Source organism: Lygodium microphyllum, chromosome 14 (genome assembly GCF_053477565.2).
Source record: "Lygodium microphyllum isolate KBCC chromosome 14, Lygodium_microphyllum_v1.1.10, whole genome shotgun sequence".
Classification (NCBI taxonomy): Eukaryota; Viridiplantae; Streptophyta; class Polypodiopsida; order Schizaeales; family Lygodiaceae; genus Lygodium; species Lygodium microphyllum.
In genome coordinates, this window is record NC_141148.1 from 103,808,653 (window position 1) to 103,836,254 (window position 27,602).

At 41.9% G+C, this 27,602-nt stretch overlaps 1 protein-coding gene across 5 annotated transcripts in view; it reads right to left on the minus strand.

The window, feature by feature from the left end:
• Positions 1-27,070, minus strand: part of LOC148025923 (uncharacterized) — a 46,068-nt gene extending 18,998 nt beyond the window's left edge. For 3 of the 5 annotated variants that reach the window (XM_087693185.1, XM_087693186.1, XM_087693184.1), the window contains exons 1-4: positions 26,749-27,067; positions 26,025-26,377; positions 25,207-25,907; positions 24,654-24,770 (exon numbers count right to left, since the gene is read on the minus strand). In XM_087693185.1, coding sequence (XP_087549311.1) covers positions 24,654-24,770; positions 25,207-25,907; positions 26,025-26,377; positions 26,749-26,792 — 1,215 coding nt within the window. In that variant the 5' untranslated portion in view covers positions 26,793-27,067. Of the gene's footprint in view, positions 1-24,653; positions 24,771-25,206; positions 25,908-26,024; positions 26,378-26,748 lie in introns of all 5 variants that reach the window. The other 2 variants (XM_087693188.1, XM_087693187.1) reach the window with 2 other exon arrangements.
• Positions 27,071-27,602: the final 532 nt, after the last annotated feature.

The following is a 27,602-nucleotide window of genomic DNA, read 5'->3' on the forward strand; positions in this document are numbered from 1 at the left end:
CCCTAATAGGCTGTATTTTCACAGTCAGAGAGGGGCTGCTCTTTGTGTTTTGTGCAGGCATTGTAAGTGAAGATGTCTTCTAAGGCCGAGACTGAGTTTCAAGTGATCATGGATTGGAAGATGCCTGTCTTACCGCCTCTTCCATCAGATCAAAAGCTCAATGGCGAGAATTACCGCATCTGGTGGGTCGTGATGCTTACCATTCTGGAGTCCTATGATTTGGCGGAGCTTGTTACGGAGGCTATTCATCGTCCTTCACAAGACGAGTCCAGACTCTCTTCCAGTGATAAGATGGAGTTAACAAAGGCTCAGGCACATTGGGATAAACTCAATGCTCGCATTCGCTCGTTTTTATTTCTCTCATGTACTACAGCTATTATCTCTTATATTGAGCATTTGATGGTGGCTCGAAATATATGGCTCGAGCTTAATCAGATCTACAATCAAGCGAGTTTCTTTGTAAGTGCAAATGCAAACCATTAGTGTCAATAAGTCATCCTCTATGCGGGAGCATATCAACAAACTAAGACAACTTTGGATGCAAGTTCAAAACGCAGGGAAGGTGATCACTTCTGAAGACATGGCGATAACTCTTCTTTCACAGCTACTGCCCCGCTTCAATGGTTTTTATTCTACCTTGATTACTTCAAGGCAGTCTGAGACTCTTCAGTGGGAAGAGTTGGTTCCTATAGACCAAGAAGAGCAACTGAAAGGTACCAATGCTTCGTAATCTGAGGCCTTGGTTGATCAATCCTCTTAGAAGAAGGGGAAGAACCAAAAGAAGGAGAAGAAAAAATCTAAGAAGGACAAAGAAAAGGAGTCTACTTGTCACATTTGTGGCAAAACAGGTCACTAGAAGAAGGATTGCCCCAACAAGGAGAAGAAGGAGAAGGAGAATGAGAAAAATAATAAATCTTCCAAGAATTCCGAAGCGGTGGCTACTCCCTCATCAGCTGCTTTCCTCCACTTAGAGGTGGCTGAAGATTTGACCCTAATGGCTTCTGATGCTGTGTTGACAATCCCATACACCCGAGAGTGGATTGTTGACAATGGTGCCTCCCGGCACATGACTCCTTCAGTAGGTGTTGCTCGTTTGTAGCCTTCGCATGGCCAGATTCTCATTGGCGACAATTCGTCTATTCCTATACAAGGCCGGGGCAACATGCATCTTATTCTAGATGGACGTGGTGGTGCCCATATATCAGAGGTACTTTATGTGCGGACTTTGGGGTACCATCTCCTTTCGGTGCACAAGATTTGTGCCCTAAGGGCTTATTTCTTGAAGCTAAAGCCAGAGGCTTTCTCCAACTTTAAGGATTGGTTGCTCTTTGAGAAGAATCAATCAGGCCGAAAGCTGAAGTCCTTACGATCAGATAAGGGCGGAGAATTTGTTTCTAAAGAGTTCGCTCAATTTTTGACAAATCATGGTATTCACCAGGAGTTTGCCAATACAAACACCCCTCACGAGAATTGCATCTTGGAGCGAAAGAATTGCAACGTGATCAAGATGGCCCGTACCATGATGGAGCACCGTCAGACACCTCAGTGTCTATGGGCTAAGGCTGTGGCTACTGCAATTCACATCCTTAATCATTTCCCTACTTCTGTTGTTGTTGGTATGACTCCATATGAGACATACTTTGGGTCCACGCCAGATGTTTCTTATTTCAAGGTTTTTGGGTGTGATGCCTATGTTCACATCCCGAAGACATGGCGTGACAAATTTGGAGCAGCTTCCAAAGGACACGTGTTTATGGGCTATAGCTCCCAATCTCAAGGCTACCAATTGTATGATCTTGTTAAGCAGGATGTCTACATGAGCCGTGATGTTCAGTTCATGGAAGTTCTAGCCTCAAAGAGGGGCAAGGAACACCCTGTTCTTGGAGATCCCGATGATAGTTGGGCGCCCGCACGACTATTCCTCTGAAGCCTATGCCTCTTGAGGACTCTTCTTCGAATGAGGAGCTTAGTTCTTAGCCCCCATATTCATTGCTTGCTCCCCCACCATCGATGGACCTTCCAAACACTTCTGCAGATGGAGAACGACGAGGTCCGGTCTCCTCCTCATTGGACTTGTGACACTCTTTGTGATGCAAGGATTGAGGGGGTCCCTGAGAAGTAGCAGCCGCAGGATGGTCCGTGGCATTCTCGAAGGAACCAAGCACACCATACTAATCTTGTTTACATTAATTATTGTTTGATGACTCATGTCATGCAGGATCAGGAGCCCACTTCCGTGAAGGAGGCTTTACAGCATGATCATTGGCAAAAAGCAATGGTGCAAAAGCTGGAGTCGATTGAGAGGAATGGCACTTGGTATCTCATGCCGAAGCCTCCTTATAAGAAAATCATTGGAGTCAAATGAGTCTTCAAAACCAAGTACCACAGTGATGGCACATTGGACAAGCACAAGGCCCACCTTGTTACTAAAGGTTTTGCACAATGCCCAGGGCATTGACTTCCATGATACTTTTACCCCTACAACTTAGTTGGCCACTATTCGTGTAGTTCTTGCCTTGGCTAGCCATAGGAGATGGCCGGTCTATTAGTTGGATGTGAAGTCTACCTTCTTGAATGGGGAGTTGAAGGAGGAGATCTATATTGACCAACCTCCAGGCTTCGGTTCTTCTAATGGTAAGGTGTACAGGTTGTGGAAGGCTCTCTACGACCTTAAACAAGCTCCCCATACTTTAAATGAGAAGATTGGCTCGTTCCCCCAAGAGAAATTAGGATATCAGCATTCCAAAGCCGACCCTCAGTTATATGTACACACCTCAAGTAGAGGTCATGTATTGTTTGTCCTTTATGTAGATGACTTGATTGTGACAGGTGACCATACTCAGATGGTCGAGTAGACGAAGGCAACACTTCAAGAGAAGTTTGAGATGACGGATATGGGACTTCTACACTTCTTTCTAGGTCATGAGATCTATCAGACTCCGAGGGAGATCTTTATTTCCAAGCAACGGTATGTACAGGAGCTCTTGGCTATGTGTGAGATGGAGAGATGCAAGACTCTTACAACTCCTATGGACCTGAATTGGAATGCTACAGCTCATTCCGATTCTCCTTTGGCAAATGTTACCCATTACAAGCAGTTGGTTGGTTCCTTGATCTAGCTTCTCAATACATGTGTTGACTTATGTTATGCTGTAGGTGTGTTGACCGCGTTCATGAGTAAACCCAAGATGGTGCATTGGCAGGCTGCTCAAAGGATTATGCGGTTCCTGCGGGGGACTCTTGATCTTGGGATATATTACCCTGTTGGTATAGGTGCTACAGACTTGGTACTTAAAGGCTAGTGATTCAAATTGGGCTGGTGATGTGGATCATCAGAGGTCCACGACAAGTTATTGTTTTACCTTGGGTACTAGTGTTGTTTCTTGGAGCAACAAGAAGCAACCTACGATTGCCCTCTCTTCGACTAAGGCAAAGTATCGAGCAGCGTCTTCTACTACATGTGAGACAATGTGGCTTCGCAAGCTTCCGGAGGAGCTTGGATGCCCTCAGACTGGTCCTACTGTTTTACACTACAATAATGAGAGTTGCATTACCTTGGTCAGGAATCCTATGTTTCATGCTCGGACAAAGCATATTGAGATCTAATACCATTTCATTTGGGAGAAATTCTGGATGAGACCATTTCCTTGGTCTATTGCAAGACAGAGGAAAATCTTGTACACTTGTTTACCAAGGCGCTTTCCCAAGCTTTAGTTTGACAGCACTCCAGATCCCTTAGCCTTTTGTCATATCCAAGATCTAAGAGGAGATGTTAGAGAGTGACATTCCCTGGACATGCAGGTGCAGTTTTCAGCAGGCATTCCACGTGGTAGGAGCGCAAGCAGCAAGGCAAATGACACGTGGCAGGTCAAACAGCAGCACAGGTGGCACATGGCAAGCAATCAGGCAGCAGTCAACTGCATTTAATGCAACTGACCTGCTTGATTTTTCATGTTTTTTTCAGCCTATTTATAGGCCCTAATTCCATCAGTCTTGGTCAGTTGGTTTTCACAAATTTCACACTGCAGACCGTGGAGACTGCTCTCAAGACTGATGGAGACTAAGATCTTTGAGGTGGAGACATACGTAGATATTCTCTCTGCACCCGTGTATACTTCAACATCCTTATACAGCATTCTTCACTGCAGATTTTCTGTGTTTCACTGTCTCTTCTCTCTCTCTCTTCTCTCTTTGTTCACTCTTCATCTTGGTCATTCGCTTCTGCATTCCTTCACTCTGACACTTTAAATCTTCAAAAAAGGGTCAACAAGCTGAAAATCAGTCTAAGTCATTCTTTCAAAAATACAAACAAGGTAAAAGGTCATTTGCTAGTGCTAAGAAATTTGTTGAAAAAAAGAATTATATGATGCAAAGAAATGCTATGTTTATGAACAAGCGGGGCATATAGCATGTGGATGCCTAGAACATAAGTCTAAAAACCATGCAAATGACAATAAGAATCAAAAAGGCAAGAACCATAAAACTTCAACAAAATTGGCATCTAATCTTGTTGGTGACCAATCAAACACAAATGCTTCAGGGCTATGCCATGAATGGAGCGAAGTGAGGGATCAACATGCTTTAGTTTTCTTTGGTGCAAGTGCTTGTGCCAACTTCATTTCTCCTGAATTAGCAACCAAGTTAGGCATCAGAGATAATGAGATGGGTCCCATGGGTGAGGCTAGTTTGGCTTGTCCTAGACATGCAAAGCCAGTTACCCCTATTATTGGAAAACTCCATATTCATTTCTAGTCATAGATGAACAGTTAGGATTTTTACATCATGTCGTTGAAGGGCTGCAATGTATTATTGGGTATTCCATGGTGTCACAAAGTACATGCTATGATCAATGTATCACTCTCACTCACAAAGAAAGGCAACATGTTCTTGATGAAAAGTTGAAGGGAGATTCAATTCCTCTTCTATCTACTTCAACAATTTTTTCAATAAGAAAAAACATCTTTCTATGTACTTGGTTTTTGCAAAAGATGTTGGTAAAGATGATGCTATGTCTAATGTTTCAATACGAAATAAGGAGTGGACAGAATTCTTAAATGAATTCCAATATTTTTTTGCTACCTCCTTACCTAGAGAATTACCACTTGAAAGGCCAAAGTTAACCTAGTGCTTGTAGTGCCTCTGAACAGACCACCCTATAGAGTGAGTGCTGCCCAACAATAAGAAACAATGAGTTAGGTTAATGACTTGTGGGAAAATGCATGACTCAATCCAATTCATCGCCCTTTTGCTCACCTATACTCTTTGTGCAAAAAAAGAATGTCCATGGAGAGAGTGTATTAATTACCTCATCTTGAACAAGAAGACAATCAAAAATAGATTCTCTATATCGAGAATTGATGATATCCTTGATTAGCTATAGAGAATTGCAATCTTCAACAAGATAGACCTTAAAAGTGGGTATCATTAGATACCCGTAAGACCAAAAGATGTGCACAAGACAACTTTTAAGAGCACTTTTGGTTTATATAAGTTCTTAGTCATGCCATTTGGGCTTACAAATATACCTATGATATTTAATCACATGATGGATAGAATTTTTTAACATTACAGGTCTTTCATTGCAACATTCTTTGATGAGATCATAATCTACTCAAAGAATGAGTCGAAACATAAGATGCATTTGACTTCTTTGTTCGAGGAACTCAAAAAACACAAGCCGGATATTAATGCAAAAAAGTGTGTATTCTTCATGTTAAATATTTACTTCTTAGGGCATATTGTCTAAAAAGACCATGGGACAACATAGCCATGGATTTTATGTTTGATATTCCTAGGATACCTACAAGGAGTGATGGTATATGGACTATTATTTGTAGGTTCAACAAACAAGCTCCTTTCATTCTAGTGAGGAAAAGAATATCTCTGGATCGCATGATAAGATTGTTAGTGTAGAATATATTTTAATGTCATGGCATACCATAGTCTATTGTGAGTGGTAGAGTTCCTTGCACGATGAATCTCTTTTGGAGAGGTATTTTTGAGAATATGGGTATGACCCTAAATTTCTCATCTTCTTTTCATCCACAAACAAATGGGCAATTTGAAGAGGCAATGTCACTATTTTAGATCTTTTGAAATGTTGTGTGCCAAAAGAAAATCCCACACAATGACGCATTTTGCATACCAAGGATAAGATCTTTTGAGGCCGACAAGTATGTCGAGAGTATGGATGAAGCTTATGCTAAAGTAAAGATATCTCTCCAGAAGACTTGAGAGAAGCAAAAGAACGCACCCACCATACCACCATAGAGCTTTGACATTTGTAGAGGGTGACTAGGTCTTGTTATGCTTTGAAAAGTTCAAGCTAAAGAAAACGAAGGGTAAAGAGCGCCTTTTTTTAAAACTCAACATGAGGCATTATGGGCCTTTCCAAGTGTTGCAAAGGATCAATGAGATGGCTTATAAGTTAAAGCTACCTTGTCATTGGAAGATTCACAATGCCTTTCATGTGAATCTTCTTAGGTCTTTCTATGGTGATGTGCTTGAGGATATCATAGATGAGATGCAGCCAGAGATTGAGAAACTTGATAAAATCTTAGTTCCTGAGCAGATATTAGCACATAAAGAAAGAAAAGTCAAGGGTAACCTTTCCTGCTACTATTTTCTTTAGCCTTTGATATAATGATACCTTGAAAAACTAAAATAGTTAATCTTTTCTTTTTCGAGGATAGATATGCATCACTTGATGCAAAAGAATGGAAGAGATGCTTTAGTAGAATCACCTCATTTGTGCCAACTTTACCTCGGTGCTTTTCAATTGAAGCAAGAGAGGGGTGGTACTTCTACTTCCTTGGTAAAGGTATGTGCATATATCTGGAGGTTGTTTAGAGATCTTTCAGATTCCATACAAGTACTGCTCAATTAGCCTACTAGACACGTGTTTCTACAGTTATGCTTGGTTATTTACTCATGTAATAAGTATTATTTTGATAGCTGTGGATTTGTATAGTTGTGATTGGTTATATATTAGTGCAGTAGCTACAATCTTGAAAAAATGCACATTGCCACAACATGGAGTAATAGCAATGTGCTTGGTTACATGGAAACATGTGTGAATAATTGTACATTGACAATACATGTGTCATAGAGTAACAGCAACCTGCTTGGTTATTTCAAAACATGTATGAACAATTGTACATCAACAAGACATGCAATAATGGCAGTATGCTCGATTGCTAGTACTAAGTTGCTAACTGCATACAATCCGAATAGCTTGCAATGTTTCAAGAGAGGGATATGTCACAAAATGTAAAAATGAACTTAATGATTTGATTAAACTTCACGTAAATTTTTAATTAAAATGAACTTTAATTATGGTAATCCCTAGCTCTTTACATAGTGACCATTGCATCAGTAGTGAAGAATTTAACAACCGACGTGCAATGGACAAGTGTATATACTATGCGGTACAAGCACAATGCAAAAGTAACAAGGTACAATTTGAAACTTTCGTTAAATTGAAAGTTTGTACCTTAGATTTAAGTTACATTAAAAGTTTCGCCTAGTAAGCAACTCATTTAGGACACTTAAGTTATAACGCAAGTCCTAAGCTTAAGTATGGTCCAATGAGCAACTCACTTATAATTAATGACTAAGTCACTAATTAGCCCTTCATCAAAATCGAGATCTCATTAATAAGGACATCTAGTTACTCATTTGGAAAGCTTATCTTGGCTATTTAGGGGTCCTCCACTCTCATTTTGAACAACCCAAGTTTAGAGACAGTCATTCTTCTCTTCTTTGCTATAAAAATTGCAGGTTTCAACTATCAAATATGAGTTGATATCATAGATGGAGTGTGAACTGTAGATAACATTTTCCTCTTGGCATGGGGATTTCATTGGAAATCCTTGTAACTCCATATATAGCAAGATAGATTGTTGTTTTTAAACTAAATATCAGAAATAGATTAATACAGCACTATGAGCTAAGATTCTCTCTTCTCCTCTGAGATCTCAAGCCTGGTGCACTTTCTAGGCAGCTTTGTCATAAAGAAAGCAATGTTCTCATAGTTTCATCATGAGAAATCCCTTTGTTTGTGAGAGGAACAACATAAAATTGCATGAAAACTAAACAAGATAGTTATCTAAGAGAATGCTCCGTAAAATTGGATTCAAATACTTGCCATAACCAAGAACACTCTAGGTCCAATTTTGTGTGTGGATTTTTATTGTTGATTGCTAAAATGTGGTCTATTGCCCTTGGGAATTCCAATGGCTGGTTTCACATTACCTCATAAATTGACATTTTGTTCTTGTGAACATGCATTTTTTCACATTTATTCCTTTTTAGTTAGAGATTATCGACTCTGGATTCACCATATTCATGGCAACTCACTAGCAATCTCCCTAGGCAATCACTCCTATCCACTTCTACACATATTCCCTATATTTTTCCTCTTCATTGATACCCATGGGTGGCCGAGATAGCTTATCTACTTTTATGTTGTGTTCCATCTAACCATCCTTTTCATTCTCCCTAGGGGTACAATTGCTTAATGGGGCACAAATCATTAATTTTTTTTTAAAATTAAAGCAACAAGCAAACAAACAAAACAAAGTGATTCCATTCGCCTTTGCAGGTACTAGTCCAATGCCTTGGCCTCTCTAGGATGACCCTTTGGGCTCCCTTGGTAAGATAACCGTCATCTTTGTAGTCTTAGTAGGTTGTTGGGCAACCGATAAGCACCCTTTGCCCAATGCCCTGGTTGCTTTTTGGGGTAGGACGCCTTGGGGTAAATTAGAAAATGTGCTTGAGCTATCTTGTTAGTCCCTTCCTAATTCTAGTTTTGAGCCAAAGAGAGGATATCAAGCTAAAAATGCATTAAAAACAAATAAGCTCGTCCCAAAACTTAAATTATTACCAAAGTTTCATTAAACAATGTGTGCTCCTAAAGAGTGTCTGTGTCCCAAGCCCTAATTTTGGAGGATCCACACTTTTATAAATAGATAGGCTATCCATGAAACCAATCTATGACTCACATAAAGCGGTAGTCCCTTCAATTAATACCTGGTCTTTTCATATACACACACAAACAAATACCTTACTCCCTCGCTCAACACCAGATTGGCCCCGAAGTCCGGCACTCCTTTCGGTATTTCTTTATCAATTAAAAGATGGAAAGTTACAAAATGTTCCAAAGTACAAAGCTTGTGAACAATTAGCTTTCATCTTTTCTGAGTAAATTTCAGCTGTTAAGGACAATACAACATTATCCAAAACAATATCCCAAGTAGGAAAACACTTTCTGTGACCATAACTCAATAATTCAAGTGTAGAATTGCAATCTGCTGAGCTCTGTATTTACTGTTTTTCACCTCTTTCTTGACCTATACTCAATCTTATTCCATTCCAAATCTGTTCCATACCAGTTGGACTACAAACCCTTTAACCCTGGCATCATTCCAGTAGTAAAACAGTCCCACAAACAGCACTAAATCAGAGCTGAAAACCCTATTCTTGTGTGGCGTGATCATCACTTTCTTCAATTCCTGCATTGGAGAAGCAATCAGCTGCTTCTGAACCTGAACAATGAGACTCTTGCCTCAATAGAAGAGCAAAGAAAACACAGAGCTGTACATTCGATTGAATCAGCCCATCATGTAGAGCATTTCCTCTGAGAATAGAGAGAGAGTTGACCAGAGGGAGCAAGCTCTACCTCCGTACATGAGTCTGAGACGAAAAAGTACTCTCCATAGTTGATGTACTTGCAACAATCTGCCCTCATCCCACGCTCAGTTCTGCCCCTCCTACATTCAATTTTTTTTAAAAAAAATATTGCTCTCTCTCTTTTGGAAATTTGTGCCCAAATTGTAACACATGGCACACACGTAACAATTTTTCCATTTAAACCTTCCGATCTAAAATTCTCCATGATTGGTGCAAAATTTGACCTTGGCACAAACCAGAGAATTAATCCTCGTACAAAAACGAAGATAATAACGCGAACAAATCCCCTGCATTCCTCAAGTTGTTCTAAGCAACTTTTATCATTGCAACCACATCAAAAAGTGTAATGTGGCTCAATTACGGTGACTTTTATTCCGTGGGCATTCTCACATGTGCATCTTTTGTCTTGGCCAAAGCTCATTGTCCTGCACCGTTTCTAGTGGCTAAGCACAGTCCCAAACCACTAGCATTCTGTTCTTCAATGCCCATTCAATCCGGTCCCAAGGCTCAGACAAACCATTAGTCCAATTTGTCCCAATGGCTGCCTCTTCTGGACATGCAAAGATCTTGGCTTAATCCAAGAAAACTCTGGGGGTAAAAAAAAACAACAGCAACTAAAGAAAAGAAAAATAAAATATTTATATAAGTAAATGAGGAAAGCAATTGCAAAAAGTATCACCACCTAGTGACAACCCACCGCTCAGCCCCAATCCTGTTTTGAAGATTGTCGACACCTGTCCCCACTATTCACACCCCCTTAGCGGACTCAGTTCCAATTCTATTTTGTAGATTGTTGGCACATGTCTCTACTGTTTGCATCCCCTTCGTGGAGGATATCTCAATTCCAGCTCTTATTTACTGCCATTCGTCACCAAGTGCATTTCCATTAGCATTTGTTGTTTTTGGTTGTCACCTGCACTACCATGGCAGCCAACTACCCACGTTTTGTAGATTCTTGCAGTCGCCTGACTACTATGTCAGCATCCAACCTACATTTTACTAATTCTACTTCTGTCTACACCATTTGACATTGATCCAACCTTTGTGGACTACATTTGTTGCAACCAAATTCCATGGAGGCTTTTTCCTCCCATTTGAGATCCATTATGCGAGGAAAATAGAGTGGCCTCAATTACTTCCATATGCTTTATGGGCTGATCGCACTACTCAAAGTGCTACAACAAGGTACATGCCAACAAAGTTGATGTACAGGTAGAAGCCAATCATGCCAACAAAGGAAGTAACTATTACATGGAGTGTGTTGCCATGGGATGAAGGGATGAGTAGAGAAGAGCTACTAGCTCTAAGGATCATCAATTAGAAAAGGTCAAAAGATATAGAGCTTATAGTGCAAAGATTGAAAAAATTCAGATTGAGAAATAAAGATAGGTTTAACAAGAGAAACATATTGTGACCTAGAGTTATTGAAGAAGGAGATCAACAACATGTGTATGAGAGCAGTTTGGATAATCAACATAGTATCATCAAGGTCTCCAAGAGATGGTTTGAACCATATATTGTGAGACATGCATATAATAATGCAACATATTCTCTTTCTAAGCTGGATGGGACAAAGTTAAAGATATCCATAGTTGGTAAAAGGAGTAAATTATTCAAGAGAATAGAGAAGAACGCAAAACGCCGGGTTGTCCACTGTGAAACCCTAAACGCAAAACGCAGAACGCAAAACGCCGGGTGAAGGGTTACTCAACACCCCCTCTCAAGCCCAAAAAGGGGAATAAGAGGAGGTGGAGATGCAATGCTACATGCTGAAGAATACTCATGCAGCAGGTGCCACTTGGACAGTGTCCCTCGTGGGAAAATTGTTCACTTGCCCAAGCACGCTAGTACAAAAATAATGAAAACATACAATGCATAGAAGGAATATCGGACTTTGTGTGGTGCCTTGTGTGGTGCCTTGTGTGGTGCCAAGAACCATAAGAATATGCCCATACTCGATCTCGGGAGTTGACTCCATGTTGACTAAGGGACAAAGAAGATCCATCCTGTAATCTAAAAATACCACTTGAAAGGAAACCTTTGAAGATAGTCAAGAGACTGGATGAGCTATAGAATCCGAAACTTAACCTCGAGAGAGAAACCGCTAGCTCTGTGACTCCATGCTGGAAGGAATACGAAGACCTGGCCACCAAGTTGCTGTTGAAGACCCAAGGGCCCCGATCTAGGTAGATTCTCTAGATCCTGGGCATGAGTAGAGAAAATGACTCCTCAAAGGAGAGCCACTCCTCGAAAGTGAAAGGTGGCGGTGTATGAAGAACTTCATGGCACATAGAGTCCCTCTCTAAATCGGAAGGAGTAGAAGTAGGAGCCCCCTCTGAAGCCGAAGAAGAACTGGAAGCCCCCTCTGAGGGCGAAGTAAGAAAATCCCCCTCTAAATCCCAGTCTTAGAGAGAAAGGAAATCCAACCACTTATGGCTCACGGACTGCGAAGCATCTGATGATGAAGGAAGCACCGCCAATCGTGCCGAAGAAGGTATCCGAGGCTCAAAAGAAGCAGCCAGAAAGCACCCAAAAGGAGCCTCTCAAAACTGAGTGGAAAAGGGTGGGGAAGAAGGAGGCTTAGGATGAGCCAAGGGTAGAGAATGGTCACGGACTCTCAGGAGAGTGGACTATGGAGAAGATGTAGGCCATGTAAGCCATTGTACCCGAAAGTAGGTGGAGGAAACCTCCGCACAGTGGGGTGGTCTCCAAGAGGGCTTATCGCATCGTAAGGTCTTAGAGCCTCCGTGTGCTCAAAAGGACTTAGTGCGCATCAGTTGCGACTTATTGCCTTAAGCATAATACTCTGCTAGCCGATGCAGAACGATCTCTGTGGCCCAGAAAAGAGAGGTGACACAAGGAGTGCCTCATGGAAGACGCATATACTTCAGAGAGGTGGGGAGCAAAGGTCGAAGTCGATAAGTATCGGTGGTGTGTCCGATGATGCCACAATAGGAGCACCCAATAGTTTGGTCATCTGTTGGTAAAGAAGCCATCGGTATTAGTGTGCCTTGCTGAAGAAGAAAGAAGTCAGCCACAAACCACTAGCCACAATGTCCGTCTCAAGGGGTGGGAGGGCAGGGAAAGGACTAGAAGTGGCCTACTGGCTGCAAGAGTGTGCATAAGAGGTGGTTGCCAAGAGGAGGAAAACAACCGCCTGTATCAGAGAAGAGCCATTGGTAGACTGGAAGGAGCTGCCAGGTGCAAACGCTGGAAGGGCTAAACCACCAGTGGTCGGGAAGAACCACCAGCAATCAAGGTGCAGCCACGCCAGCCGGGGGAAAAAGCCGCCAACTGTGAAAAACAATGCTTGTTGTGCTGCCAGCATAGCTGACTAGCTGATCCGCCAGTCTATAGCTAGTGCCGCCAAGTAAGAGAGTGGAGCAACCGATCTGCAAAAGCTAAATTGCCAACAGTTTTTGGCAGTGCCACCAGGTAGAGAGCAAAAACGTAGACTAACAGGGTGTAGCTGCCAGTAGTAGGAGCTGAGTTGTCTACTGACAAGAAAACACCGCCAGTAGATAGACTGTGTGTCATGAGAACATGTATTTTAGAAACCTCACTTAACATGTGGATTAATTTTAATCACATGATTAAGTAAATGTTGCACATGTGAGGTGCAATTCGGATTAAAAAAGTAAATTTACGAACCCGGGACCTGAAGAAATCACGAGATACCGAAGGCAAAAGTTGTTATAAGTTATGCCACACAAGTACTTGGTGGTATTTGGTGCCAGTTGTTGGCCTAGGTCATCCATTTGGCCATAAGTGTCAGTTGGTGACAATAGAGAAGTTGCATTTAATGGTTTAATGCCAATTTGATGGTCAAAGATGGTGCAGAGACACTCGGGAATGAAAGTTGCTTGGCAATTTAATTATTGGCCAATCATATTATTTTTCAGGGCACCGAAATAATTATTAGATTAATTTTCACTATTTAAAGACTAAAAATTAATATTTAATTATGAAAATTTCTAGAAAAACCATTTGGCACACTTGTCAAAAATGCCCATGCAAGACTGAAAAACGTCTTCAGAGACTGGATAGAAGCATTTCTATAAATTCGGCCTGCAAAGGAGAAGAAGGAGAGGCTGCTAATCTGATTTGCAACCATTGGAGGATCTTTTGAGGCTACCAAGGGCAAGAGAAGACCAATCAACACCAAGAGGTAGCATCTTCGAGCTGTTGAGACAGGGCAGCAGCTGTAAATGATTGATTTTCTTCAGTTATTTGCATCTACAAGCTGTTGTGGCAGGGCAGCAGCTACATTTGGCTGATTTTCAATCATTCTTCGCGACAAAACTCTGAATTTTCTCTCTCCAGCTTTCCCTCTCATCTCCCAACCATTTCACAACCTTGCTCCGAAGATCTCAACAATTGGACCCTTGGAGGCTGAGAAATTGCAAATTTCTCTGCTGTAAACCCTAATATGCAACAAAAATTAGGGTTTAGCAACAGCCTCGAGAATCATGCCAAAAATTGAAAGCTTCAAGACTAGGATTGAACAGGGCTGAAGCTGTTTTTAGCCTATTCAAGTGCAGGGCCTAGCAAATAATTGAATTTGGGGAATCTTCCATTTCCATCAAAGCGGATGAAGGCCAATTGATTGCCCGAATCAAGGGGCAAATCGGATTAAAGACTTGCTGGTGATTCATCACAGCAAGGGAAGTTGGAATACCAAAAGGGATTGAGAGAATCCCATTGTAAATCAACTTCTTCTTCAATAAAGCTAAAGAAATACCGAAAGGGGCGCCAATTTTGGGGGCAAATCGAGTGTGCATTGTCCAAGATCAATAGGTAAATTTGTATTTTCAAATTTGCACTAATTGTTTGCTACTGTAATTAAGTTGTAATCAAAGATTTACCACCCATCCACGGAAGGAAGGCTGGTTACACTATGCCACCAAACAGCAGCCACCTAAAAAGCGTAGTCAAATGGAGCTGAAATGCAGCACTGCCAGGAGGGAGAAGCGCCACCAGCTACCAAAGAACAGCCACCACGAACTGGGCAGAGTAGGAAGAGGTCGGCCAGCTACAAATGCAAGCTGGGCTGAGCCTCTAGCTGGTTTAGCTGAGCTACAACTTAGAACAACCGCCAAAAAAGTATTGATGCAACAGAAAAAGAAGAGTACTGGATGTTGAACCTACCACCAGTCTTTGCCTTCACTGGAGAGGAGAATCTTTGCCACTGTTTGAGCAGATCCAACTCTGATATCATGTCAAAAGATGACGTACCAATGAGAGAGTAGGATTTGCAGGGAAGAACACGAAGTGAACTCGGTAAACACTAAGAAGAGAAGAGAAGAGAGAAAAAACTCTCATGAATGGAATGATGAAGATCTGAATCATGGACTAAATGTGATACAAGGGAACAAGGGTACTGTAGCACAAGGAAGATGATGAAGACAACCACGAACTGCAATGTCCTTCTGAAGGGGTGTGAGGGCAATGGAGAGGCTGGAGAGGAGGTGATGGACTGAATGAATCAGCCGTAAATAATGAGTAACAAAGGCAGCCTATAAATAGGCAAAAGATTGTCTAGGGTGTGTTGAGAATAAAGGCTCTCATGCCTTTTAATGTGCTCGGGTGTGAACACACCCTTAGCACTTGTACTTTCGTATATATATCTATCTAAAAACCTAAAGTGGTACACTCATCATTGTACCCAAAAAGATTGTGCTCACTCGCACTCTCTGTCTCTCTCTCTGCTGCTAACAACCACTATAATTGTCTTGATTCTCACGCTCCAAGCCACTACAAACTGGTATCAGAACGGGCAAGGAGGACATGCTTCTCGAGACGTCAAAAGTGAGCCAGCTGATAGGTGAGCTCTCGACGAGTACCAGATCGGCAGTCAACGGGAGGGTTGACTGTCAGACGTAGACCAAGTGGCGTGGGACAGGATACGTTTCCTGTAGGCGACGACTGGCAATGGGGCGATGGATGTTGATGTGCAACGGATGGAACCAACGGGACGTGCCAAGGACGGAACGGGACAAGCATCGTGCAAACGTGATCAACGCGACCAGGCGAGCATAACCACCGTGCACGATGGACGGGACCAGCGAGACGTGCCAAGGATGAAATCAGCAAGACTCACGTGCACCAACTAACAGGTCAACGGACCTGTCACCCATCATTCTTTTTTTTTTCAAAACTTTTTTTGAAATTCCTCTTCCCCTACCGAGGATCCACGCGTGGAGGCACAACTTCAAATTTTCGTGAAATCTAAGCCCAGAAATTTGGGGCTTCTCCAGACTATATACTATTCATGCAAAATTGAGGCATCTGTGTCAGAAATTGCAGACATTGTGTGCATTTCAATTGGGGATTTTGCTAAAATTATTGAAATTTTGCTCATCTGAGTGAAATTTCTCAACATTGGACCCATAAAATTTGGGCCTTTTACTGTATTAGTGAAATTTTGTTCAGCTGAGTTAGATTGGCTGACATTGGTGCACATCTGGACCCGAGAAATTTGGGACTTTTGCAAAATTTTGTGAAATTTCGCTAATTTTGCCCGCTTTATGCTTTCGGAAACATGTATTAATGCAATTGGGATAGATTGGTCAGTAAAATTTGGGGGTTTTGCTGAAATTGCTCTATTTTGGCAAAATTGGCATATTCTATGCACGTCAGAGACAGTTCAGATGTATGGTTAATGCTTTAAGCACAAAATTTTTGGGGGCTTTTGGCCGTGCGTGTCAAATTTTATGCCCGTGGGTACATGTACAACAGAAATTGCAGCTAACATTTGGGACTTCTCATGTAATGTGATGCATTTGCCCTTGGAACATGCTGTAGTACATGGTTTGGTGCTTCTAAGAATTCACTTACAGATCTGAAATTTCTGCTTCTACAAGGTCATTTATTGATGGTTCATACTTGTTTGTACCTTGGTCACTTGTGTGACAGTTTGGGCCTGCATTTGCTGAATTTTTTGGTCACATTTGGGCTGAAAATCATGGCTGGCAGCAGTGACAGCATTAATCTCATGCACATAAAGAAGCTTGAAGGAGCACATAACTTTGCAGTTTGGCAAAAACAGTGCTACAATATCATGTTGCAAAAGAAGCAGGCAAAGCCGATTAAAACCAAAGGGGCAAATCCCACGAACATGGAACAGGAAGATTGGGATGAGTTAAATGAGCTTGCACGCCCAACCATCGAGCTATCGATTTCTGATGCCTTGTTGTTTAACATTGAAGGTTTGGATTCTGCATATGCTATTTGAACTCGACTGGAAGAACTGTATGCACAGAAGAGTACCGCAAGCAAAGTGTATTGGCTGAAAAAGCTTATGGATTTGCATATGAAAGAGGGTACATGAATGTCTACTCACTTTAGTGAGTTTAACTCCATTTTCAGCCAACTAGTTGCCTTGAAGTTCTTGATTGATAAAGAATTTAAGGCTACGTTATTGCTTTGCACTCTTCCAGAGAGTTGGGATACATTCAGGACTGCTATGAGCAATTCGAATGCGATTCTTTTATATGCTGATATAGAGAGTGCTCTACTCATGGAAGAAATGAATCGGCAGAACAATGCATCCAGTAAGTCTTCTAGTACTTTGCATACTAGGGGCAGATCATAGCAGAAAGAAAAATCTGATAGCAAGGGACGCAGTAAATCATGTGGCAAAGATGTGGAATGTCACCATTGTGGTAAGAAGGGTCACTTTAAACGTGATTGCTACAAATAGAAGAAAGAGAAAGGAAAGGGCAAGAAGACAAATGATAGCAAGGAAGAGAAGAAAGAGGGTCAACCTAAGAAGAGCAGTGTTAAAATTGAAGAGGTGAATGTAGTCACTCATGACAGTGACAGTGGGAATGACGTACTCTTTGTCTCTTCACACTGTTGAGATATTTGCAATCACACCTAATGTAGCATCTTTGTATGAGGCAGTCTGGGCTTAGGACATGCAGGCTGCAGTAATCCCATATGCACAGAGAGGAAAGATTGTTACCCATCCAACAACTATAAAGCATTGTACTTGACTACCACTTTTCATGTAGAATGAATACAATGTCATGATGCTTTGTACTTTCAGTTAAGTGTCTTGTCATTGTCAGTCATACACAAGATTGTGTTTATGAGTCCAAGCTTTCATCTTGGAACCTAATTCACTTGTGTAACAAACAGTGTCTTTGTTTCTATCATCATGAGTTCACTCTATGCCTACAAGCCACCATAGCCATGTCCTAGATCCCGCACATCTCGACATGGTATCAGAGCCCAGTTGGGCATGGCATTGCTTCTCCAGTCTCTCTTGATTTCTCTCAACCTCTATCCAGCTCAGTGTGAGTGTATGACTCCAATCTCTCACTTGAACCCCATAGCCACTGTTTGGCAGCCATAGCCAGACACGATATACAGCACTTGGAGCTTCTATATCTTACTCTACAGGCCATCTCAGCCCACGATTCCTTCTGGAGAAACATTCCTCTACTCGTGGCGAAACTCCCTGGTACATCACAATCCAACATTACTCATCATTGAGCCCAGCATTGAGTGAATTTGAGCTCGCTGGAAATTCTACGCCTGTATCAGGTCGTACTGTTGTCTCTACGCGCGAAGACCGCGATCTTCTCTGTGACCATAGGGCAATTCAAGGATGGCTCATAAGCTCTCTCCCCACTAAGTATTGGCTCGAATTGCTGTACTGATCATCTGCACGAGCTGGTTTAACAGTCGTCTGTCAGAACCCTAAATAGGGACTCCATAGCCTTTGAGCTTCAAGCTCATAAATCACTTCTTTTTTCTCACTCCTACTACTTGGATCACCCTATTGACATCCAAATTCACTGATTTAGTCAGTGCCACACATCAAGGAGGGGAAGTTCTTGGATATCTTTGGATATTTTTGAAGATTGGAAGACCAAGCATTCAACATCAAGCTCAAGCTCCTCTTCCATCTCACTCCTCTCACTCCATTGAAATTTTGCCACTCTAATCTGAGCTCCCAACTAAGTTTCAAGCAAGGATTCAAGTGTTTTACCCGCAAGATTTGTCCATCACACCAGCAAGGAGGGGACTCAAGCAACCGGTTCATCAAGCAAAGCAACAACAAGCATCAAGAATCATCATCTTCAAACCATAGTATCTCTTGATACTAATTCAGTGCTTCTTGGCACTTTTGCTCTTTAACACATTCAAGAATCAACTCACTACTGATTTATCTCTGATTTGAAGCTAATACTCAATGACCAAAATGAAGTTTTTCATATGGACACATGCTATCAAGGGTGACACAACTACGCTTATTACTCACTTATAATATGTAGAAGATGTTACTCTACCTACAAGAAGACATGGAGCTACCTATATCCAAATGCCATCAATGCATCCATTTGAAGACCTTGAAGACATGAAAGTGCAAAAGTTTGAAGACATTTCCGTTGTCTCAAAGATTGTACCTTTGCTTGAGGGGGACCATAAAGACAAGAACCAGATGACTAATGCAAGCAACCAGATGACTAATGCAAGCAAAGTCGATGAAAATAAAGTGGCAAGCAACAGCAAGTACATGATCAAAAAGGGCAAGCTAGACTACTTCGACAAGAAGGCCTACAATGAATTGAATATCTATGTCAAAAGTAATGCTGAAAACTGCAAAGGCCTGCCGGTCCTTGATCCAATTTTTTATTGACTTCTTTAGCCTTGTAATGTCTAGCCCAAATGTCTTTATCATAAGCTTGTAAAACTCCTCATGTAGCCTACAGCCTCTGTAAGGCCCTTGTTATAGCCTCTAGATGACCATCATGTTTGTAATACCCACACTCAGCCTTTTTCTGCGACAGCCTCTGGTGTTTTGCCATGTTTATGGTGTGCCCACACTTTGCAGGTGTTACTTTCACTAAATCCTCTACACACTTTGTACTTTCTGGTTGTGATTGAGGAGGGGTGTTGAGATATTTGCAATCACACCTGATGTAGCCTCTTTGTATGAGACAGTCTGGGCTTAAGACATGCAGGCTACAGTAATCCCATATGCACAGAGAGAGAAGATTACCCATCCAACAACTATAAAGCATTGTACTTGACTACCACTTTTCATGTAGAATGAATACAATGTCATGATGCTTTGTACTTTCAATTAAGTGTCTTGTCATTGTCAGTCATACACAAGATTGTGTTTATGAGTCCAAGCTTCCATCTTGGAACCTAATTCACTTGTGTAACAAACAGTGTCTTTGTTTCTATCATCATGAGTTCACTCTATGCCTACAAGCCGCCATAGCCATGTCCTAGATCCCGCGCATCTCGACACACACTTTGGTGCACATGCTTTACTTGCAAATACAGATGATGACATGCATACCTGGATTCTCGATTCAGGTGCTTCCCTTCATGTCGCCCCTCATTGTAAGTGGTTCTCTACCTATACAAGGAGTCGACGTGGTGTTGTCCACATTGGGGACAACTATGTATATGACATTGCAAGTATTGGCAATGTGCAGTTGCAGTTTCAGCATGGTTCTGTCTTTACATTTCAGCATGTACCTCAACTCAAAAAGAGCTTGATTAGCACAGGGTAGCTAGATGATGATGGATTTCATACCACCTTCGGTAATGGAAAATCGAAGATCTGTAAGGGATCTAGAGTGATTACCAGAGGTTGTAAAAGTGATACCTCGTATCCTCTCCATGTATCTAGTGTGAGTGATCATGTTGTTGCTATGACTGAGTAGCCAAGTATTTCTTTGTGGCATGGCCGGTTGGGACACATGAGTCAAACTAGAATGAAAGTGCTCTCTCGTTTGGATTACTTGGCTTTTGTCTTCGTTATGCTAATTTTGAGCATTGTGATCATTGTGTTCATGGTAAACATGCACAAACATCTCATAAAAAGTCTCTTTCACTGAAATCTTCTCCTCTAGAGTTAGTACATTTCGAGGTATGTCAAATGCCAGGATTATCTTTAGGAGGAAAGAAATATTTTGTCACCTTTGTCGATGATGCTACACGGAAGGTATGGGTTACCCTATTCGTAGCAACGATGAAGTGCTTGACAAGTTTAAAAAATTATTGGCATTGGTTGAAAATCAGACTGATAAGACACTGAAGTGTCTTCGCTCTGACAATGGTAGAAAATATATGTCCAAAGCCTTTCAGGCATTTTGTGACAACAAAGGGATCAAAAGGGAGCTCACCGCCCCTCATAATCCACCCCAAAATGGAGTTGCAGAGCGTATGAATCGGACCATATAGGATAAGGTCCGTACGATGTTGTCTCATGTTGCATTACCCCATGGTTTTTGGGCAAATGCTGTTATGACAGCGGTACACTTGATTAATCGGTCACCAAACACGTCTTTGGGTGGAGGGGGGGGGGGGGGGGAGGGAGTTCCCCGAGAAGCGTGGTCGGGCAAGCCACCTTCATATACTCACCTGGTTGTGAGGCATTTGTGCACATTCGTAAAGAAAAACACAACAAAGTTGAGCCAAAGTCCTATAAATGCATTTTCCTAGGATATGGTGACGAGAGTGAAATGGGGTATAGATTATGGGATCCCGAGAAAAGAAAAGTAGTACGCAACAATGATGTTATCTTCCCAAAAGATCGCATGCATAAACAGCCTGAAAAGACTGAGGAGGTTCGTAGGGTTGTATTCTGAAAAGAAATACCTTTTGGACCACAAAATGTGCCCGTTGTACAACAGCAAATACCTATTGTAAATGAACCTGTAAATGCAGAAAATAACGTTGAAAATGACCAGCCAGCTATTGCCCATGATAATGAGCCACTACATGTTCAGGAAGAGCCAGGACAGCAAGTTATTAATGCTGATTTGCAGGCTGAATGCCAGGACAGCAAGCTGAAAATGCTCAACAACCAGCAAACAATGATCATTGGTTTAGGAGATCGTCTAGGGCTACTATACAACCTGATAGATTCATTCCTGGTGCAAACAATGTGGCTGATTATGTCATGTTGACAGACTGAGGTGAACCGTCTTGCTTCAAGGAAGCAATGGACAGAAGACAGCAAGAAATGGTATAAAGCCATGTTGTCAAAAATGGAATCTCTTGAGAAAATGACACTTGGAACTTAGTGTAGTTGCCCAAAGGCCAGAAAACACTTCCATGCAAATGGGTTTACAAGATGAAGGTCACTTCTGGTTCCTCACCAAAGTACAAAGCAAGATTAGTTGCAAAGGGGTACAAGCAAAAATATGGAATTGACTTTGATGAGATTTTCTCTCCTATAGTCAAAATGACTACATTGAGAACCATTTTGGGCTTGTTTGCAACTGAAGATATGGAACTCATACAGATGGATGTAAAGACTGCATTCTTACATGGTGATCTACATGAAGATATATATATACACCAACCTGAACAGTTTGTGGAAAAAGGGAAAGAGAATATGGTATGTAAACTCAAAAGGAGTCTGTATGGGCTAAAACAAGCACTAAGAGAATGGAATCACAAGTTTGATACATTTATGCAGTGTCAAGGTTTCCATAGAAGTCAAGTGGATCACTGCTTGTATACCACGAAGGCAGCAAATGGCAGCCTGATTATCTTGGTTTTGTATGTAGATGACATGTTGATTGCTAGCAAGGATACTCATGCCTTGGACTCATCACTGAAGCAAAGTCTTCATGGCAGCTTTGACATTAAGAGTCTTGGTGATGCAAATTACATTCTTGGCATGTGAATACTCAGAGATAGGTCAAAAGGATTGCTCTATCTATCTCAACAGGAGTATATCTCCAAGGTTTTGGAACATTTCAATATGGAGGGGGGAAAACAATTGGGGTTCCATTGCCTCCATATGTGAAACTCAGTGCAGAGGACAGCCCTACATCTGATGATGAGAAGGCTGAAATGGCCAAAATGCCATATGCTTCAGCTGTTGGCAGTTTGATGCATGCTATGGTTGCTACACATCCTGACATTGCCTTTGCAGTGGGAGTGGCTAGCAGATACATGGAAAATCTTGGTAAAAAGCATTGGGAAGCAGTGAAAGGTATTATGAGATACCTCAAAGGCACAAAGAAGTTGTGCATCTGCTTTGGAAAGCATAAGGCATCTGTTGTTGGCTTTACGGACGCAGACTATGCTAGTCATACGGATTGCAAGAAGTCCACTTCTGGGTATGTGTTAACCTTCACAAGAGGAACAATCTCTTGGATCTCCAAGCTACAAAAGTGTGTTGCATTGTCTACTACAGAGGCAGAGTATGTGGCTGCCACTGAGGCATGCAAGGAGGCTTTATGGCTTTCACATCTGGTGGGAGAGCTTGACATTACAGAGTTACATATTCTCCATTGTGACAGTCAGAGTGCTATCATGCTAGCACGGAATCTCGTCTTTCATGCGAAGACGAAGCACATATAGGTGAAGTACCACTTCATTAGAGATGTACTTGACAGCAAGAGCATTGAGCTTGTCAAACTACATACAGATGATAATCCTGCAGACCTCACGAAGGATCTTCCAGCACAGCAGTTTGCTCATTGCTGACAGATGATGGGAGTTGGATAGATATATGTATTTCAGCTTTGTACATACCTAGACTTCGCTCATTCTTTTCTCCTCTTAAGGCACATTGCCTTTAGGTGGGAGGTTGTTGGGAATAAAGGCCCTCGTGCCTTTTAATGTGCTCGGGTGTGAACACACCCTTGGCACTTGTACTTTCATATATATATATCTATCTAAAAACCTAAAGTGGTACACTCGTCATTGTACCCAAAAAGATCATGATCACTCTCACTCTTTGTCTCTCTCTCTCTTGCTAACAGCCATTAACTGTCTCGATCCTCACGCTCCAAGGCACTACAGGGTGGCATCCGGAGGGAGGGCGCTGTCTAGGGTGGTGCCCCACTGTGGGCGCCCAACCCCTTTTTGGGATTGTCCACTGTGAAACCCTAAACGCAAAACGCAAAACACAAAACTACGGGCGAAGGGTTTCTCAACACCACTATAGTAGTATTGCCATACCATTGACAAGTCAAGAGGGGTCACAACAGATCAAGCAACCACACTCTGTAGAGCATGATACCCACCACCTCATCATCATGCCCAATATCCTTACCTTCAGCAAATTGAAGCCATCATCACTCGCCAACAAACACGAGTATCTCCTCTCAATGGACTCGCTATCTTAGACTACCCCATGACAAAGATTCTTGCCTTGAGGAGAGTACAATATTTCTAGAGAGCCCTATTAAGTAGGGTGGAATCCTACATGTCAAGTGAAGGATCATTGAGAGATCATTTCCTACATGAGGTAGCTCATGCTTGCAATTATTAAGATTGTAAGCATCAACATATTTCATGATTTCCATTCATATTGTTGTTGTTGAGTTGAGATGGCGTGGTCAAATGTACTCCTCTCTTTTTCTAATAGGCCATTTTGGCTTCTTGGAAATGTAAATGCATCTCTCTCTCTCTCTCTCTCTCTCTCTCTCTCTCTCTCTCTCTCTCTCTCTTTTTCGTAAAAGGTAATTGTATTAATTACGAAAAAAAGATACAAGTTTACATGATTACAAGATACACGATGGCTCTAAGCCATCATGTGTAAAATCTCTCTCTCTAAAGCAGTAAACAACAAAAGGGTTACAAAAAGTCATGGCAAAGACGCAGAGGAAATTGCCATAATGCTAGGGAAGTAAGTCCTCTCTCTCTCTCTCTCTCTCTCTCTCTCTCTCTCTCTCTCTCTCTCTACACACACACACACACACACACATACATACATACATACATACATACATACAGACATCTGTATGTGTGTGTGTGTGTGTGTGTGTGTGTGTGTGTGTGTGTGTGTGTGTGTGTGTGTGTGTGTGTGTGTGTGTGTGTGTGTGTGTGCACGTGCACGTGTACTCCCCTCCCCCTCACATTACAATTACAACCTAAACAATACAAATACTATATGGCACTCATATAAAATAGTTTTAGCACTTCAATCCTGGATTGCCGGCAGATTTCATTATAAGTTAGCAGCTACTCACCTTAAACCACTGATTTTCTGGATCATAATCCACAATATCACCAAGATAGTATTTATTTCCAAACTTCTTTCGCACCTTTTGGCCCTTGAGTGGTTGAACATTCTCCTCACTTACTCCCTATTTTGAAAAGAATAAACAGTGAGACACTTAGCTCTTGACAAAATAATATTAGCAAGGTCACATAGGTAGTGACTTTTGGCTGAGATACAACCCAGTTCTAGTGAGGAGTGAACTAAGCATGCAATTTTATTGCCTTATTTTCCAATAGTACTTCAAATTATTTATCTTCATACTCAAGAGTTTAAAGCTAGCATAGCATAAAGGCAGCATTGTAGCAATGATATTTCAGTTCAGAGGCTAGATAATGGAAACATCCAGTCATGAAGAACGATTGAAAGTCAGAGCTTCTTCCATTTTTAATCACTGAACTTGGATAATCACGTTACATTTAGCAATTAATAATGTATCCAACTGTACAAAATCTAGAAAAACTTTTGAGAGTTAGAAATTATCTCTATGTCTCTGGATAAATAAGGGAGGAATCTCATTTGACCTGTTCTGAAGGCTTGCCCTGTGGTAGCTGATCACTACGGGCTTGGTTACTAGTCAAAGCATCACTACCATCTTGTGATCCTGTTGTCAACATGTCTTTGTTTCCTTCCTTTGAAACTGGCAGCTCATCAGCTACTTCTGTCGGAACTGAGGATGGTTCAAGCACATTGGCCTCCCTAAGGCTTGCTGGCAGCTCATCAACAACTGCCTGGATCTCGGGTGGTTCAAAAGCAGTGGTTGTCGAATCTTTTGTATTTGTTTGAGTAGGGCCCGATGACTCATGCATTGCCTGCTGGCTAATATATGGTTCTACTACTCCTGGACCTGGTGGCTCTACACTTGTTGGCCATTCAGCAGATGGCTCAATAACTTCACCAGGACCTGGCAGCTGCTCAGCCAAAGGCTGGTCTATGGATGCTTCAGTTACAAAAGGTTTTACAATGACTTCAGATAGGCTAGAGTGGCCCAACAGTGGAGGCTGAATTTCAGCCTGTCTAACCACTGCAGCGACTTCTGGAAGCACACTATTGCCTACTGGCAAACAGAGACCACCAGCAGAAGAAAAAGCAATAGATTCTGTATTTATTCCTGCAGGCGCATTCGTTTTCTCTGCGACAAGAAACTGACTTACTACTGGAGCAAAACCTTCCAGTGCAGAAGCAGAAGGCTCCTGCAGTGGAAAATGAGATTGTTGAAATTGTTCTGCACAGAAAGCTACATCCAATGAGAACCTGTAATGCATCTTTTCTTTGACCTAAATTTTCTATTTGTCTTCTCTGTCAGCGTAAATAGTTGAGTCAGGAGTCCTTCAAAACGTACCTGCTGCATCTCTCGATACATTATTGGTGTATGGTGCTGATGTGACCATGCCATCTTCTAGCACAATCAAGTCATCAAAAGCTTCTTGGACATTAGTTCGCTGTAATCCACTTTGAACGTTTGGATCTGCAGGTGGAATGAAGCTTTCATATGACGGTAAGATTGGAAACTGACTGCCAGTCTTGACCGCGGCATCACTAGTCCCTATGTTACTGACAGTTGCACTTTGTGATCGTTCTTTAAAAGTGTGGTCGGGAAAATGTGATGAGGAAACAAGATTGCCTGGCCCCCTGCCAGTTGCTGATGAAGCGATAAACTCTTTGAGTGCTGAATCATATACCTTGGCGAATTCTCTACAGCATGGTAAAGGCAGAGATTAGACATAGAAGCATTAATAATTGTCAATGAGAGATGGACGCGTACATAGACACGGCAACGACTGTCGAAAGACAGTAGCATCAAGAATAGTGCAATTTCTCAAAAAATGGCCGCCAAAGGGAGTTCAAATAGTTGATTCTCCTTCATTTCGAAGATTGTAAGCTTGTCACAGTTCCAAAATACTGATCACAACCGCATATAAACGAAGAACGAATTGCAATTCAAACCAGCTCGTTTATTTCGCTTCAGAATGTCGCAGGAAGCGTGTTGTAACGCCAATTTTCTTAGAGCTCAACACGAATCCACTAGATGACTCGAAGGAACCGCTATGGAAAAGACATCTCACCTATCACTGTCACCATTTGAAGGATCATGACTTCCAACTTCCATTTACGGTCCTGAAATACCAGTTTGACGAAAGGGAGAGATCGCCGAGTCTAGCAGCGCCAGATCTGGTTAGCGAGTGCGTGTGTGCGTGTCTCTCTCTCTCTGTCTTTCAGTACCAGGAAAGAAGGTAAGGCTTGGAGCAAGGTCCTTAGGCTATGGAGTTCTCGTCTTCGCAGTGAAAGAGAAGCGAGTTTCCGTGGAGACGCGAGAAGCCGCCAAGTGCCCGTTTGAAGCTCGCGCTTGTCCATTTCAGCTTCAGTCCTTTAAAAATTGGCATACTATTTATATATGTGATTTTCGGTCACCTCTTTGCCCACAGTGATGATCCGGAAGCGCGCCCGCCGCCCAGGCAAGACACGTGCACCTAAAAACGAAAATAAAGCAAACGGCTTTTTAGGCTCCTCCTAGCAGAACTTAGAAGTAAGGCCAGTTACACATGGGTCCGGATGGCGAAATGAACATGCAAAATGTAGGGCCGTTGAGTGATGTGTCAATATTTCATTGGATCCACAAAACACTCATGAGAAACACATCTGGACAACAAAGATCTTCTACCCAAGGGCAAAGCCATGCCAAGTGGGAAAAATACAATCACCATTATTACTATAAGTGAACGGCGAACCAATCACAAGAGTCATAAGCTCTAACAAGTGGGCCAAACACCCCTTTTTTGAAGACATCGTCCGTGCCCTATGTGTAACCGACCTAAGTCTTCCATGTCACTAGCTTGAGTTCATTCTAGTACTGATCTCGTTAAAAGGGAGTGTGGACACATTAGAATAATTTGAAACCTATTATCTTCACATGTATGTA